General features: G+C 36.8%; 1 protein-coding gene across 1 annotated transcript; it reads left to right on the top strand.

The window, feature by feature from the left end:
* Positions 1 to 378: 378 nt before the first annotated feature.
* On the top strand, positions 379 to 12,554 carry pepd (peptidase D). Its single transcript, XM_014993359.2, has 15 exons — positions 379 to 517; positions 2,202 to 2,385; positions 2,498 to 2,625; positions 2,736 to 2,799; positions 4,215 to 4,262; positions 4,581 to 4,642; positions 5,418 to 5,462; positions 6,445 to 6,520; positions 7,177 to 7,223; positions 7,545 to 7,613; positions 8,172 to 8,249; positions 8,465 to 8,613; positions 10,680 to 10,864; positions 11,826 to 12,017; positions 12,148 to 12,554. The coding sequence occupies exons 1-15, from the start codon at positions 501 to 503 to the stop codon at positions 12,277 to 12,279; spliced, it is 1,476 nt and encodes a 491-aa protein (XP_014848845.1). The 5' UTR covers positions 379 to 500; the 3' UTR covers positions 12,280 to 12,554.
* The last annotated feature ends 768 nt before the right edge of the window (positions 12,555 to 13,322 follow it).

Below are 13,322 nucleotides of genomic sequence, written 5' to 3'. Positions count from 1 at the left end.
CGGCGGTGAAACGCAGAATAAGAAACGCATCATGGCTGGATAACTGCAGACGTAAATGCTGCATTTGCATACCAGATGTTGAAAGCAGTTTCACCGATGACACTGTTATGTCCCGAACACCCGAATGCAGCACGACTTCTTGTAATGTACTTATCATTTTGCAGCCAGTCGGCAAAAACACGAAGGTTCGTAGTAGTTTTAATGATTTTTAAATATTTAGTTTTAAGAACATTTCCTCTTTATTTTTTTTAAAAAAAGCTTCTGTTTTACGTTTTTATTTTATTCCTTTTGAACGGTAAATAGTCTCATCTTTAATAGTCTTTAATTTATGTTCTTATGTAATATGCCTAATTATGTTTTATGTCAATATTGATAATAATAATGTTTAAAAAAAACAAAACAAGAAAAGAAGCACAACTTCCCGTCAGCTGATGTTGCTGCATTGCAAAGATCACGTGACCATTTTCAACACGTGACGCTCTGGACCAGAAAGCGTCGACATGGCATCGGCTGCACAGTGAGTTACCAGAGATTATTTTATTTAATTATGTAAATATTCACGTTAAGTCAAAAAATTCTAACTTTTGCTGTTCATTTGCCATTTTAATTACTGCCAGGGTGAGCTGCGCGCCGGAGCTGCTGCTAGGCAGAACTTTTAATTCCGGAATAGTAATACTTCGGGTCATTTTTCAGTCTGTATCTTATCTCTGTCTTTACAATAACAATAGTTTCAGTTTTAATTTTACGCTTGAAATGAATAGATGAGTGTAGATGTTCTACACAGTTTTAAATAATTGAAATAGTGTTCTGTAGTTTTATGTTTATTGTTTTTACAGGATGCACATAGCCGAGGAGATACGTTTAAATATTTTAGCATTTCACTGGAATGTAGATTATACCGTCAAAGGTCTTTGACTTGTGCAAACATCTCTTATATTAGTATTAAAGCAATGCACATATTCGCACTTTTCCTATGAAATAATACAGTTTTTGTAGAGCTAGAAAATCTCGAAAGGTATACAAATATCACAAGGTTTGACTGTAGTGTAGAAACAATTTGTTCACATGATCCAGGAAATCTTACACAGAGAAATACATAGGCAGCTTAATTACAATTGGTCTCTGTATCTGACTAAGATTTTTCTGTTACTAAATTAGAATAAGCCTTATTCTTTCAGGTTGCAATAAAATACATTTGGTTCATGGATTAACCTCTGTTCTAGGTGGAAACATGTTGTGAGCTTTATCTTATCAGCGGAGATCAGATTTATTTCCTAAGATCTATCAGTGACAAGTTTGCTTGTCAGCATCTTCTGGCTAAACTGTTTCTTTTAAACAGAACTGGGTTTTTATTGCCATTTCCTCTAATCCTAATTGATCATTAGGTGTGCCTATATTTCAAACAATTTCAAATTCCTGAAGTACTCTTTAAAATGCAATCTTGCCTTCTCTATTTAACGTATTCAACCTGCAGAGAGCAAAGAGGCTGAACACTTAGTGTAGATAATGTAGAGCCAGTGTTCAAGAGACCAAAGGTCACAGAATGAGTTGGAAATATTGTAGTGCCAGATGAGAAACAGAGATGTTAGAAAAAATGTTGATTTATCTAAGTGTATATCGCCATCGCATTATGTAGTTATAATAGTGTCATTACATTTTCTAATATTGCATAGAGATTTAGAGATCGGAAGTCTGTATCATGTTCATTTTTGTAAACTGGCTTTAAAACAAACAAACTTTAAAATGTACAGAAAATGTGCATATTTATGAATAAGGAACTATTACATTTATTTAAAGCCATGATTTAATATCACAGTATAGATATAAATATAGACTGACTAAGTAAAACTGTGACTTGTCTAAATACCTAGTCTTATTTTTTTATTAAGTAATTTTATGGCTAAACCTTTTCTTCAATGCCTTTTCATGTTTAATTATTGTACAACTGAAACAGAAATGAAACTTTAAAGATGTTTAGTCTTCAACTAAATGTACTGAAGGTCAGTGTTTATAATGGTTTGCCTTATCCATGAACTACATGGATAAAAATAATAAGAAGAGTCAGTACGGTTGTCGTTTTGCAGGTGGAAGACAGACTAATCGTAAAGCTAATCTTAGTATAAACCTATTTAGTGAATTTCAGTGTGACCAGGCACTGCCCCACCCTGACCTTCCTGAGATGCATCTTCTTGTCCTTTCAGACCCATCTACTGGCTGGGTAATGACACCCTCAGGGTGTCGGCTGCCCTTTTCGCTGAGAATCGTCAAAGATTGTGCCTGGGGTTGAGAGCTAAAGAGGGTTTACTGCCAAAGTCAGTTGTGTTGCTGCAAGGGGGGGAGCAAACGCAGAGGTACTGCACGGACACCGACGTCCTCTTCAGGCAGGTGGGTTGTATTTTTGCATTTAGTTATCACTTTATAATCTGTTTACCATCTTTGTGAACACAAGATAAAACATCTTCTTGGTTTTACATTTCTGGTTCCTTTTCCCGTGCAGGAGTCTTTCTTCCACTGGGCTTTTGGAGTGACAGAGGCTGACTGTTTTGGAGCCATAGATGTGGACACGGGAAAATCCATTCTTTTTGTTCCTAAACTGCCTGAAAGCTACGCTACTTGGATGGGGGAGTAAGTCCTAAAACTCCTCAAAGAGTGCCAACACTGTGCAGAATACCACATTTGTTCATTCTACATGTTTTTTGGACTTTGTCAGTTGTTGTGCTTGCATCTGTGCACAGGATCTTTCCTAAGGAGCACTTCAAGGAAAAGTATGCTGTTGACGAGGTGCAGTACACCTGTGACGTAAGTATGTGTTACGTTTCCAGACGTGGCGTTTTAGCATGACGATATATTTAATGGTGACAGAAAGTGAAATCTGTTTGTAGCTAATCTTAATACAAATGATCCAAATCCAATAACTGTTACTGCAGGAAATCAGCATGCCAAATAGAAATGACAGAGATGAAAGACATAGGGTAATATTGAAGAATATGTTTGACTCCTAGCTGTATATGTATATGATTCTTCTTTTAAGCCATGTGCAAGCATTTTTATGAAAATCTGGGAAGCTTGTATTTTCAGTCCTCACGTTTTTGAGCGATATCTGAGGTAACGAGGACAAGTGCTGAGGAAGGCGAAAGATTCAGCAGCTTGTGGTTCTCCACAAGCTAATCATTAGCTCTGAAAGATGTCACAAGTTTATGGACTTTAAGAGCAAAGTTGACAATGGCTTCTTCACTTTTAAATGATTAGCTGGGCTGGTCGGGTTCGCCACAAAGTCGTCAAACTCTTCATATTACAGAGATAAAAAGAAAGAAAAACATATGTCCCTTGCGCGTATTTGAAACAGCAGCATACACACTTTTATAACATTCTAGAACAGCTTGCCATTAATTGTTTTGAAAATGCTGAAATATTTTGTGTCAAGAACGTTACGGCTCTGAGAATCCATTTGTAATTCACATTTGCTCCATACGTACAAAATGTATGTTTTCAAATGGCGCAGCAATGACCCTTTAATTACATTTCTTAATTGAAAGTGTGCGCTTTGCAAATGTTTGGTCCGCGCCGATAAAGACGTGCTCACCTCAAGATGCCGAATAACCGCAGCATCTCCAACTGATGCACTCTGATTAACTTTATAATTAATTTAGCAATTAACTTATCCACTTATATAACAAACATATCTAAACACTGAAACATACACAAAATAGGAGCATGTCATAAGCAGCTCACAATGTTTTTTTTTTTTAATTTTCTTTTCCTTTGTTTTACTTTAGTTTTTAGTAATTTATGTCTTCAAAGAGCTGACAGAATTTTATGCTCTGCAAAGAGTTTCATTTTGTCATTCTTGTATAAATGGCAACATTTATAGCAAGATAAAAAAAACTCTTCTCATATTATTTATGATTATTTATTATTTAGATATTATTTATTGCCTTCTCCACCAAACCCAGGCAACGTGCAGCATGCTGCGTCTTAGTAAGGTCAACATGACATTCTCAAATCCCACCGCAATGTTTGAGAGCATTGAAACAAGAATTTGTTTTGAGATGTTTATGCTGCTGGCAGAGTACGGCAGACTCTCGTCATCAATTGTGGTGCTTATTACTGGAAAGGCCACAGCGTCAGACTGACCTTTTTCATGAGGACTGATTCTCGTCTTTCTTGAAGCTCTGCTGGGACTCTGAGTCTTCCAATTATTTTTTTTTTTGTAGGTTGCTCAAGTCCTGTCCAACATGAAGCCATCAGTTCTCCTGACACTGGTAACTATCATTTAATTAACAGGATTACGCTTTATGATGTCCGCATGTATTAGATACTTAGTAACTGTATTAAGGGTGTAACGTTATACATATTTGTACCGAAAATATTCGGTACAGCAAAATCCAGGCTAACCTCCATAAAAAATAAATAAATAAATAAATCAAACCAAATCTTCAGTCAGTTCTATAATGGCCCCTTTTTTTGTTTCCCTTGACTGAAGAGAATCAAAAGCAAATATTGACTTTAAAACTGAAGTGCACCTCCTCTAATAATTGTTTTATACTGTTTGAAATGTAATACTTTTATTTGGTTTAAAGCGAGGACAGAACACGGACAGTGGGAGCACCTGCCGCGAAGCCTCCTTTGAAGGAATCAGTAGGTATGTCTAATTGGCCGTAATTTGCATTAACATGATTTACCTTCTATTTGTTCAAGTTGGCTGTGTGGTTGAAATTCTTGATCAAAAGAAGAGAAAACTGTTCGCTAAATTAGAGAAAGATCGATCCTTTGAAATGCTTTTCTCGAAGGCAAAAGCGTTCAAAGTCTCTGTCCCTGGAAGTCAGACAAGTAGAGCCCCGATATGAGTTGCACAAAGCTTTTTACACAGTTTTTATCACCACATCCTGCTTACACACACACACACACACACACACACCCACACACACACACACACACACACACAAGTATGAGATGAAGAACAAAGGGAAAACCCAGCACATGTCCCTAAAAGATAAACAGCTCAGCATATAGAGGTACAGGTCAAACCAACATCTGCTTAAACACTTTTTCTTTTTCTGTGATGACCTTTGGTTGCACATGTTTCTAGCACTTTGTTCTAGACACTCGTTTGTACTATGAGCCAATTAAATACAATTAAACAAACACGTCTATAAGAATAAGAAATCAGACAAATGTATAAATTTTTCCTATTACGGCTGTTTTCCATTCATAGCTAAACATACATCAGTGTTCTACATACGCGTTAGTGACTGTAATTATGTAAACATCGTTGCTTTTTATTTGTTAGGTCTCACTTGATCAGAAATACGTTTCTTGCCTGCATGTGTTCGTTGTGTTTTTCTTCTCACAGATACTTTGTGTGAACCAGTTGTACCACATTACATTTAGTTTATGGTGCACTTCTTTTTTTACAGCTTCCAAGTGAACAACACTCTCTTACACCCAGTCATTGTGGAATGGTGAGTGTGTCAAACTGCATTTTTATACCGCATGACTGAGAATGGTTGCCTTATGAGCTCCAAAATGTTTCTTCAGCAGAATTCTTAAACAAACACACATCCTAGGGATTTTTTTTTTTGTCTGTGGTTGTTTTCAGGGTGGAAGTTTTCTACTTCTGCTTCTTTCCTCTGAGTCAGAAATCTCTCTGCATGGACATAATGATCTACGTGCTCGCCTGGTTGTCCTTGCTATTAGAGTTTGAGCCCCCCAGATGAATCGATGTTCTCAGAAATGAGGAAGAATGCTTTTCAGTCACATCTCTTGGAGCACAGAGCCTGATTGAACCCTCTGCCTCGCTCCTCTTGCTGAAAGTAGCATTGGTGTCTTTTAATTGGATATCTGTTTTTAGAATAGACGTCAGTGTTTCTACTGGTTACCCCTGCCTTGGATTTATTTGATTCCATTACTGCAGGGATTGCTAAACATTATCCCTAGCAATCCCCCAAATGAATGAGAAAGATATGAATTAGCTGTAAGCTAAAGGAAGACTGCAGCACTGTTTTGTTGTGAGCTGAAGATTGATGGAGGTTCTTCCCGAGAATATTTGATTTAATTAATGCAGAAGATCCTGGGGTTAATGTTAGACATGCTGATTCACGCAGTTCATTTCGAACATGTACATTTTAAAAAGTTAAAAGGGTGAAGTTTATATTTAATTAATCTTCCCCCACACACATATAAGACACTTAAAATTGTCCCAACATATTTCCATTACAATGACCTTTTACATCCTGTGACTAAAACCCCATTAAATTGCTGTGAAAATAATCCACACATATTTGTTTTTAAACAGATTTGTTTGGAAATTGCTATAATTTTAGCTTTGTAAGGTGTTTTAAAACTTCATGGATTAAAAAAAAAAAGATTACTTCAGGGTGTCCACAAGCTGTGTGATTGACCATAACGTGAACTGATTGCTCCTTGTTCTGTCTGGTGTTGCAGTCGCCTCCGTAAGACTGATATGGAGTTGGAGGTTCTGCGCTACACCAACAGGGTTTCCAGTGAAGCGCACAAAATGGTAACACACTCCTTTTCAAGACAGATTATATGAGAGGATGGCTAAACTGGGGCATTAATGGAGAAGAAGTTGCGCACCTCAGACCCTTAAAATAAAGATGCATCGTATCAAAAGGAGTTCAAGACTTATTTGTTTTAATTTTTTGATGCTAAAAGGGGAAGCAACATAGGAAAAGGGTACATTTTGTTTTTCATACATCGCTTGTGAGTTTAACTATTGCATCAGACTTAAAAATGTATTTAAGTCTGATGAATTTAATTATTGGGCACAGACAGTTAAATTTTTCTGAATTTTTCACAACAGAGAGCTAGATCTGTATTTTTTTTTTAATTTATTTCTTATTTTTCCCTGAAATAATTTGACGTACTTATAAATCGAAACTGTTCAAAATTTGACTACACAAAACACAAAAAGCCCCTAAGATGTCAGTTAATGCCATTTTTAAATTGTTTTCACCTATTTTGTTGTGGGGTTGATGTTCCATTTTTGCCTTCATTTTTAAAAAACAAAGATAAAGCGTTTAGTGTTTTATGTGCATCTAGTGGATGCAGATATTTAGTTTCAGATTACTTTAACCATAATAGTTTCCTAATAATTCATTCTTGATAGTTCTGAGGTTAATCTTAATGATAATCTATATTTGCCCTTTGCTGTAGGTGATGAAAAACGTCAGACCTGGAAAGAAAGAATATGAAATGGAAAGGTAAGTTGTAATTTTAGTCTTTATCAGTGGATCTGCTGCTCTGCATTTGCTGACAAGACGTGGAAGCACAGCGTCTTGTGATGATAGATTCCTGTGAGACTTCTAGCTCATATTTGTCTTTCAATTTTATATTGTTCTTTGGAAAGAGACAGAAAATATTAGCTACCCGTTTTTCTGTCTTTATAATCCCACCAAGGATGGTGAAGGTCATTGAAGTTCTTGACCGTAAAATGAATTTTACTTAATGCAGACGACAGACGTTTTCACTGAAGATGACTGGGCTCATATTGGTAATGCTGTGTTTTTGTTTTTATTTTTAAGTCTGTTCCAGCACTACTGCTACTCCAAAGGCGGGATGCGACACACTTCCTACACCTGCATCTGTGGAACGTGAGGCTTTATTAATAAAATTAATATAAGCTACTTTTGAAGTTTATTACTTTCTACTTGATGATGTTCATATTCAGTAGCATTCTTTTCCTTCTCACATAAATCCATGTTTATTATACTTTTCTTATAGGGTATAGTGCATTTAAGGTATTTTTGAAGCAGAGTTACATTTAATTATTTAAATGCTTACAAATGAATCTGTTTCATAAACTCCTTAAAAGTCTGAAGAAGTAGCCTTCGTTTCCAGGGAGCAATCTATACTTTCTAATCTCAAACAGTATTCCAATCAGGGAATTGACAGAGCTTGACACAATCAATAATTAGTATGTTGTCGGGTTGCCATGTGGACGGCCCTACGGGGACGTTTCAGGGTGATATGGAGAAATAAACACAAAGTGATTCATATGTCACTTTTTGAGTTTATGAGCTTAAAACATGAGAGAAAAATTGTAATGCCAGTTAGTTTATGATCTATAAACATTGCAGAATAACTGTATACCAGGGAGCTGAAGCTGTGAAATGTTATTGATTTCTTTCCTCCTCATTTGCTCCCACCAGGGGCAATAATTCCTCTGTCCTCCACTACGGTCATGCTGGGGCTCCAAATGACAAGACAATTCAAGATGGAGACATGTGGTGAGCAGACTTTAGCAGTTTTTCCATCAAGCTACTGATTCATGACTCACAATTTGTTTTGGAAGCATTTCAACAATTATCTTAAGACGTTGGCTTCAAATTGCCTTTCTGTTGTTTTGCAAGATTATCCACACTGGAAACTCAGAAGAACTTGAAACCTAAAACCAAACTACAAGAAACAAATGAATGAGTTCTGATGTTCCTTTCCCTTGCAGTTTGTTTGACATGGGAGGAGAGTACTACTGCTACTCCTCAGACATAACCTGCTCCTTCCCGGCCAACGGAAAGTTCACTGCAGACCAGAGGGCAATCTATGAGGCGGTCCTAAAATCCTCACGCGCCGTCATGGCTGCCCTCAGACCAGGTTATCATCTTCAGTGATCCTAAGGACAAGTTACCGAAAGAAAATGTGACCTTTTTATTATTTTAGAAACAATACATGACAGAAAGTCTTCACACAGTCCATAAAGTACAGTAATTTTGAAACATCCTACTTAGTTGTTTTTTTTTTTCATTCTTTTAATGATTTTGTTGAACAATCATTAAGTATGCACCTTTACAGTACTACTGCTTTTGTCATTGAGCTAGAAAATCTACTTAAAACTCCAAAAAGGTGGAATAAGGAGGTGATTGCAAGTCCTGAATTATGTATGATTGCTTAAGGGAAAATCAATAATAATAAAACATATTTATGCTATGAATGTTTGAATAGATACAATGTTGCTTTGCTAAAAACAATACAGGTGCATATCAATAGTTAGATTATCGCTAAAGACAAGTTAGCAACTACAAAACATACATAGTTTCTTAGTTTCATTACAGACCGATTGATATATTTCAAGTATTTATTTCATTGAATGTGTATGAATATAGAAGATGACTGTTTATATGCATGTTGATAGAAAGCTGAGTGCAAGGAGAGGGTGTGGTAGAAAAAAAGGCACAATCTCTGGGATTGTGAGGCAAGACCAGAAAACAGGAGAAAAGGAACTGAATTGTTGCTCAGTGAGGAAGTACATTTTGCATTTCTTAACAAACAAAAGTCAAGAACACGTATCAAACTCGTGGTCTGCCGGCCAAATCTGGCACACCAGGAGTTTTTATGTAACTCTTTAGAACCTTTGAGATAACATCCATACATCCATTTTTTTACACCCTCGTCCCAAGTGGGGTCGGGAGGGGTGCTGGTGCCGATCTGCAGCAAGACATTTCGGGTCACCAGTCCCGAAATGTTTAATTTTTTTTGAAGCCTTTTGGAGATTCTGATTTCATTTTCCAGCAGAACTTGCCCACACTGCCATAAATACTAATACATATTTCAATGACCACGGCATCTCTATGCTTGTTTGGTCACAAATTATCCTTACATAAACCCTGTAGGAATCTGTAGAGTACTGACAAGAGGAGAGAGAGAGACACCAGAGCTAACAATGCAGAAGAGCTGAAGGCTTTTTTCTAAACAACCTGGGTTTTCTCTGCACCTGAGCAGAATCATAAGCTGCTTATGTTGTTTCTGTTAATTGATTTAGTGCTAATGTTTGTGCACTCCGCTAGTTGTATCATGAGACTCTTCTTCTGTTGATTTGGGAATCAGATGCTGAAGAGTATTTGTTATCCTGGGGCAAAAAATGTTTCTAACAAAAAAAAACAAAACAATTTTTTTTAGTAGGTAAGGAGAAATAATCCCCGTCGATGATCTTTGTAGCAAACATTTGTAACTAGATCTTATTTTTGGCACTTCCAATAAATGACCAGTAATTCATTCAACATGCAGTCATCAGAAAGATCTTTTGTTGTTGTTCCAGAAAGCATATCTTCATCCATATGTGATAGCGTTTCAGTGGGTCTGACTCAAAAGGCTTTTTTTTTTTTTTTTTAAAGAAAAGTGCGTTATATCATTATTTATTCAGTTTGAAAATAAACGAGAAGGAATTATATACCCTTTAAAGAGAAGGACCACCACGCTGTGTTGGACATGCATGGCAGGTTTTTAAGACTTCTTGCCATTTGTGTTGTATATTCTGTGTCTGGTGCATTTAAAGGGGAGTTTAATCATTTCTGTTAGCACACACAGAAAGCAGTCACAAAAAATCAGGGCTGCACAGGGGCAGCTGGAAGGACCCTGAGGCGGGGAAGGTATAGCTGACTGAATTCATGTGAAGACTAGAAGACAGTATGAGAGGTATGAATCTCACCTTAGAGAAAATCTCATCCAGTGCAGAGTTGTTCACACTAAGTGTTAGTGACAGCAGCTCTGGCTCCAAAACTACCTCACCTCTACTTCCTCTGGAGAAGGTGCAACTTTTCCACATAAGTCCCTATGTGTTATAGTTTGATGGACATCTAGATTATTTTCCAGTAAACAAAATTCGCTTTTCTATGCAACTACACCTTCTGTTCCTTAGTAGCCAAAATATGTTTGTTTTGAAGGTGTGAAATGGACTGACATGCACCGTCTGGCTGACAAAGTTCACCTGGAGGAACTTGTGAAGGTTGGCATCCTGCATGGAAATGTTGAGGACATGCTGAAGGTCCACCTGGGTTCTGTCTTCATGCCGCACGGCCTGGGACACCTGCTGGGCATCGATGTTCACGACGTGGGAGGTTACCCAGAGGTAAGGGGGTAAAATATATATATATATATTTGTATATATTTAGAAGCTTTTTCAAGTTTGTACATCGAATCAAATGTCCCAATTTTACTGACTGAAAGTGAAATTAATAAAAGGAGATGGCTTTGATCAATGTTTACAGCTCAAATATATTAGATGTTTTTAATTTTAATCCATTTACAGGTGATCCAGGAGAAATTGGCCAATTTTGATCTCTGGCCATTTGATTAGTGCTCCTCAAAAATGTTACATTATGCAAACTACAGTAAAACAACTAGTGGCTAAATGAACCGAATGTCGTAAATCACTCTGGTCAACAGCCAAATAATTGGCTGGGGGTTTTTCAATTGTTTTAGGGTAATTTTAATTTGCCGAATCCAAAAATCACATTGGTTTTGCTCAATCAGGTCAACTTTCTGAACTCTGGTTGCAACTCTGAGCATCAAAATGCTTGACTTGTTCTCACAAATGGATCGGTTTCCTGAGGATCAGTGAGTGATGAGCAGGAGGAGAGATTCATCAGGACAGAAAAGAGATGGAGAATTTTGCACAATGAAGACAAACTGTTCAATAAGCATGTACTTACCCTTATCAGTGTTTATAATTCAACTTACATAAATCAAAGTTTTTAACCCTTAATTAATACACTCTGTCAGAAAACAATTTTTTTCTCCTGAAACCTTTTTTGTATGAGAAATATTAATGGATATAAATGAACTGATAATGTCAGAAGACTGCATTTCTCCAAGTCAAATTAGAAGAAAAACCTGAACTGACTGAGGATGATGGATGTCATTTTTGGATTCAGTGGTGCAAAATGGTCCTTATTCAGTTGAAAAAAACAAAAAACGTTCAAAACATATTTTTTTTGTAACCCAGTGTTATAAGTATACATGAATTATCTTGTTTTCCAAAGTGGTTGTATCTTTTTTGTAAAAAGACACAATTATCTATGTGTTTTAAGGGGGTGGAGCGCATTGATGAGCCCGGACTAAAGAGTCTGCGTATGGGCCGCCTGGTGCAGGAGAGGATGGTCCTCACTGTGGAGCCTGGGATATACTTCATCAACCACCTGCTGGACAAGGCGCTGGCTGACCCTGCTCAGAGCTGCTTCATCAACTCCCAAGTGCTGGCCCGCTTCAGAGGCTTCGGAGGGGTCAGTGTGCTTCTGGAGTTTGACACGTTTATGTCTTTTTGTTCCTGAATCGATGGGAAAACGTTGAATGTAAAATAAATGTTTTCACTCACAGTTTATGAACTGACCTCAGTGTCTTTAACTTGTCCAGGTCCGCATCGAGGATGACATCGCAGTGACAGCCAACGGCATGGAGCTGCTGACCTGTGTGCCTCGAACAGTGGAGGAGATCGAAGCTTTCATGGCCGACTCTGACAAAAACTTTGATGCTGAGAATGCCTAAAAATAAAACGGCATATCATGCAAGTTACGCAAGTCTGAGCTGTCTGGAATGACCTCTGATGTTATTTTAAAGAAATACATAAAATGAACAGTATCATTAGAAGAAAATTCTCTCATCTTCTCTCTGATCCTCCTTATGAAGGTTTTTGGTGATTTAAAGTTTTTTATCAATGTAAACAGCGATATCCTGATTTTTGAGGATTTTTAAAAACTAATTTTCCTATTTCTTTATCATTTTCTACAACAAAATGAAAATAAAGATTTAAGCTTGTGCAACAGATTTGTTGATGCATTTCATTTTTAGAAAAAAAAACATTTTAAACTTAGACAACATATATTTTCTTCATTGTCATGGTTGTAACCAGAAGACCAGGATGGAAAATGGCCTCTGTGAATTTAATGGCTGCCTCACTAAACTCATTGCAGGTTGGTGGTGGATGTTTCTGGAACTATATTTTTCCTACTGTTTATGGCAATTCATTCTTAGACATATAGTTTTTCTAACCTATGCAGTGGTGTCTCAAAATACTGTAGGTCTGTCTAAACAAAGAATGGGGTCAGTAGAATAACGATAAGAGGAACGGAAGTATTTGCAAGTATTTGCAAGAACCTGGTGAGACTTGAGGTATTTTTACATAGCTTGTCCCTCTTGTGTGACTTTAAAGTAAATCACAATGAAAAGTAAAGATGCAAACTATTTGAAAACTTGAAATTATCTTTCTACATTAACATCAAGTGTATAATCCTTAAAATCCCCCCGAAAAATATTTCTGGGAAGATGTTTTATTTGTATCTGTTCCTCAGAAATCATATAACTGCACTTCAGCCAGTTGAAAGTTAGTATTATTTGTCTACCAAGATAAAACGCAGATATGTTGGTGATGAAAATAAAACTGACAATGATAGGCTTGATAGGCTTTTATTTATGTAGATAGCGATAACCACTGCTTCACCTCAGTGCCTCTGTGTCTGATTATTTAATGTATATTAGATGCGAGTCGGAACATTTTATGATTACTAACCAAAATATACAATGTGTTGCAT

This window comes from Poecilia mexicana, unplaced genomic scaffold (genome assembly GCF_051168715.1).
Source record: "Poecilia mexicana isolate PSO_F unplaced genomic scaffold, ASM5116871v1 scaffold_3, whole genome shotgun sequence".
NCBI classification, from domain to species: Eukaryota; Metazoa; Chordata; class Actinopteri; order Cyprinodontiformes; family Poeciliidae; genus Poecilia; species Poecilia mexicana.
The sequence above is the reverse complement of the archived record's forward strand: the minus strand, read 5'-3'. Positions and strand labels throughout refer to the sequence as shown.

What these genes read in the sequence shown, in the direction of transcription:
- pepd (XM_014993359.2), top strand. An exon ending in CATCAGTTCTCCTGACACTG is followed by an intron (nt 4,263 to 4,580) that starts GTAACTATCATT and finishes TTTGGTTTAAAG; the next exon opens with CGAGGACAGAACACGGACAG. An exon ending in AAAGAATATGAAATGGAAAG is followed by an intron (nt 7,224 to 7,544) that starts GTAAGTTGTAAT and finishes TTTATTTTTAAG; the next exon opens with TCTGTTCCAGCACTACTGCT.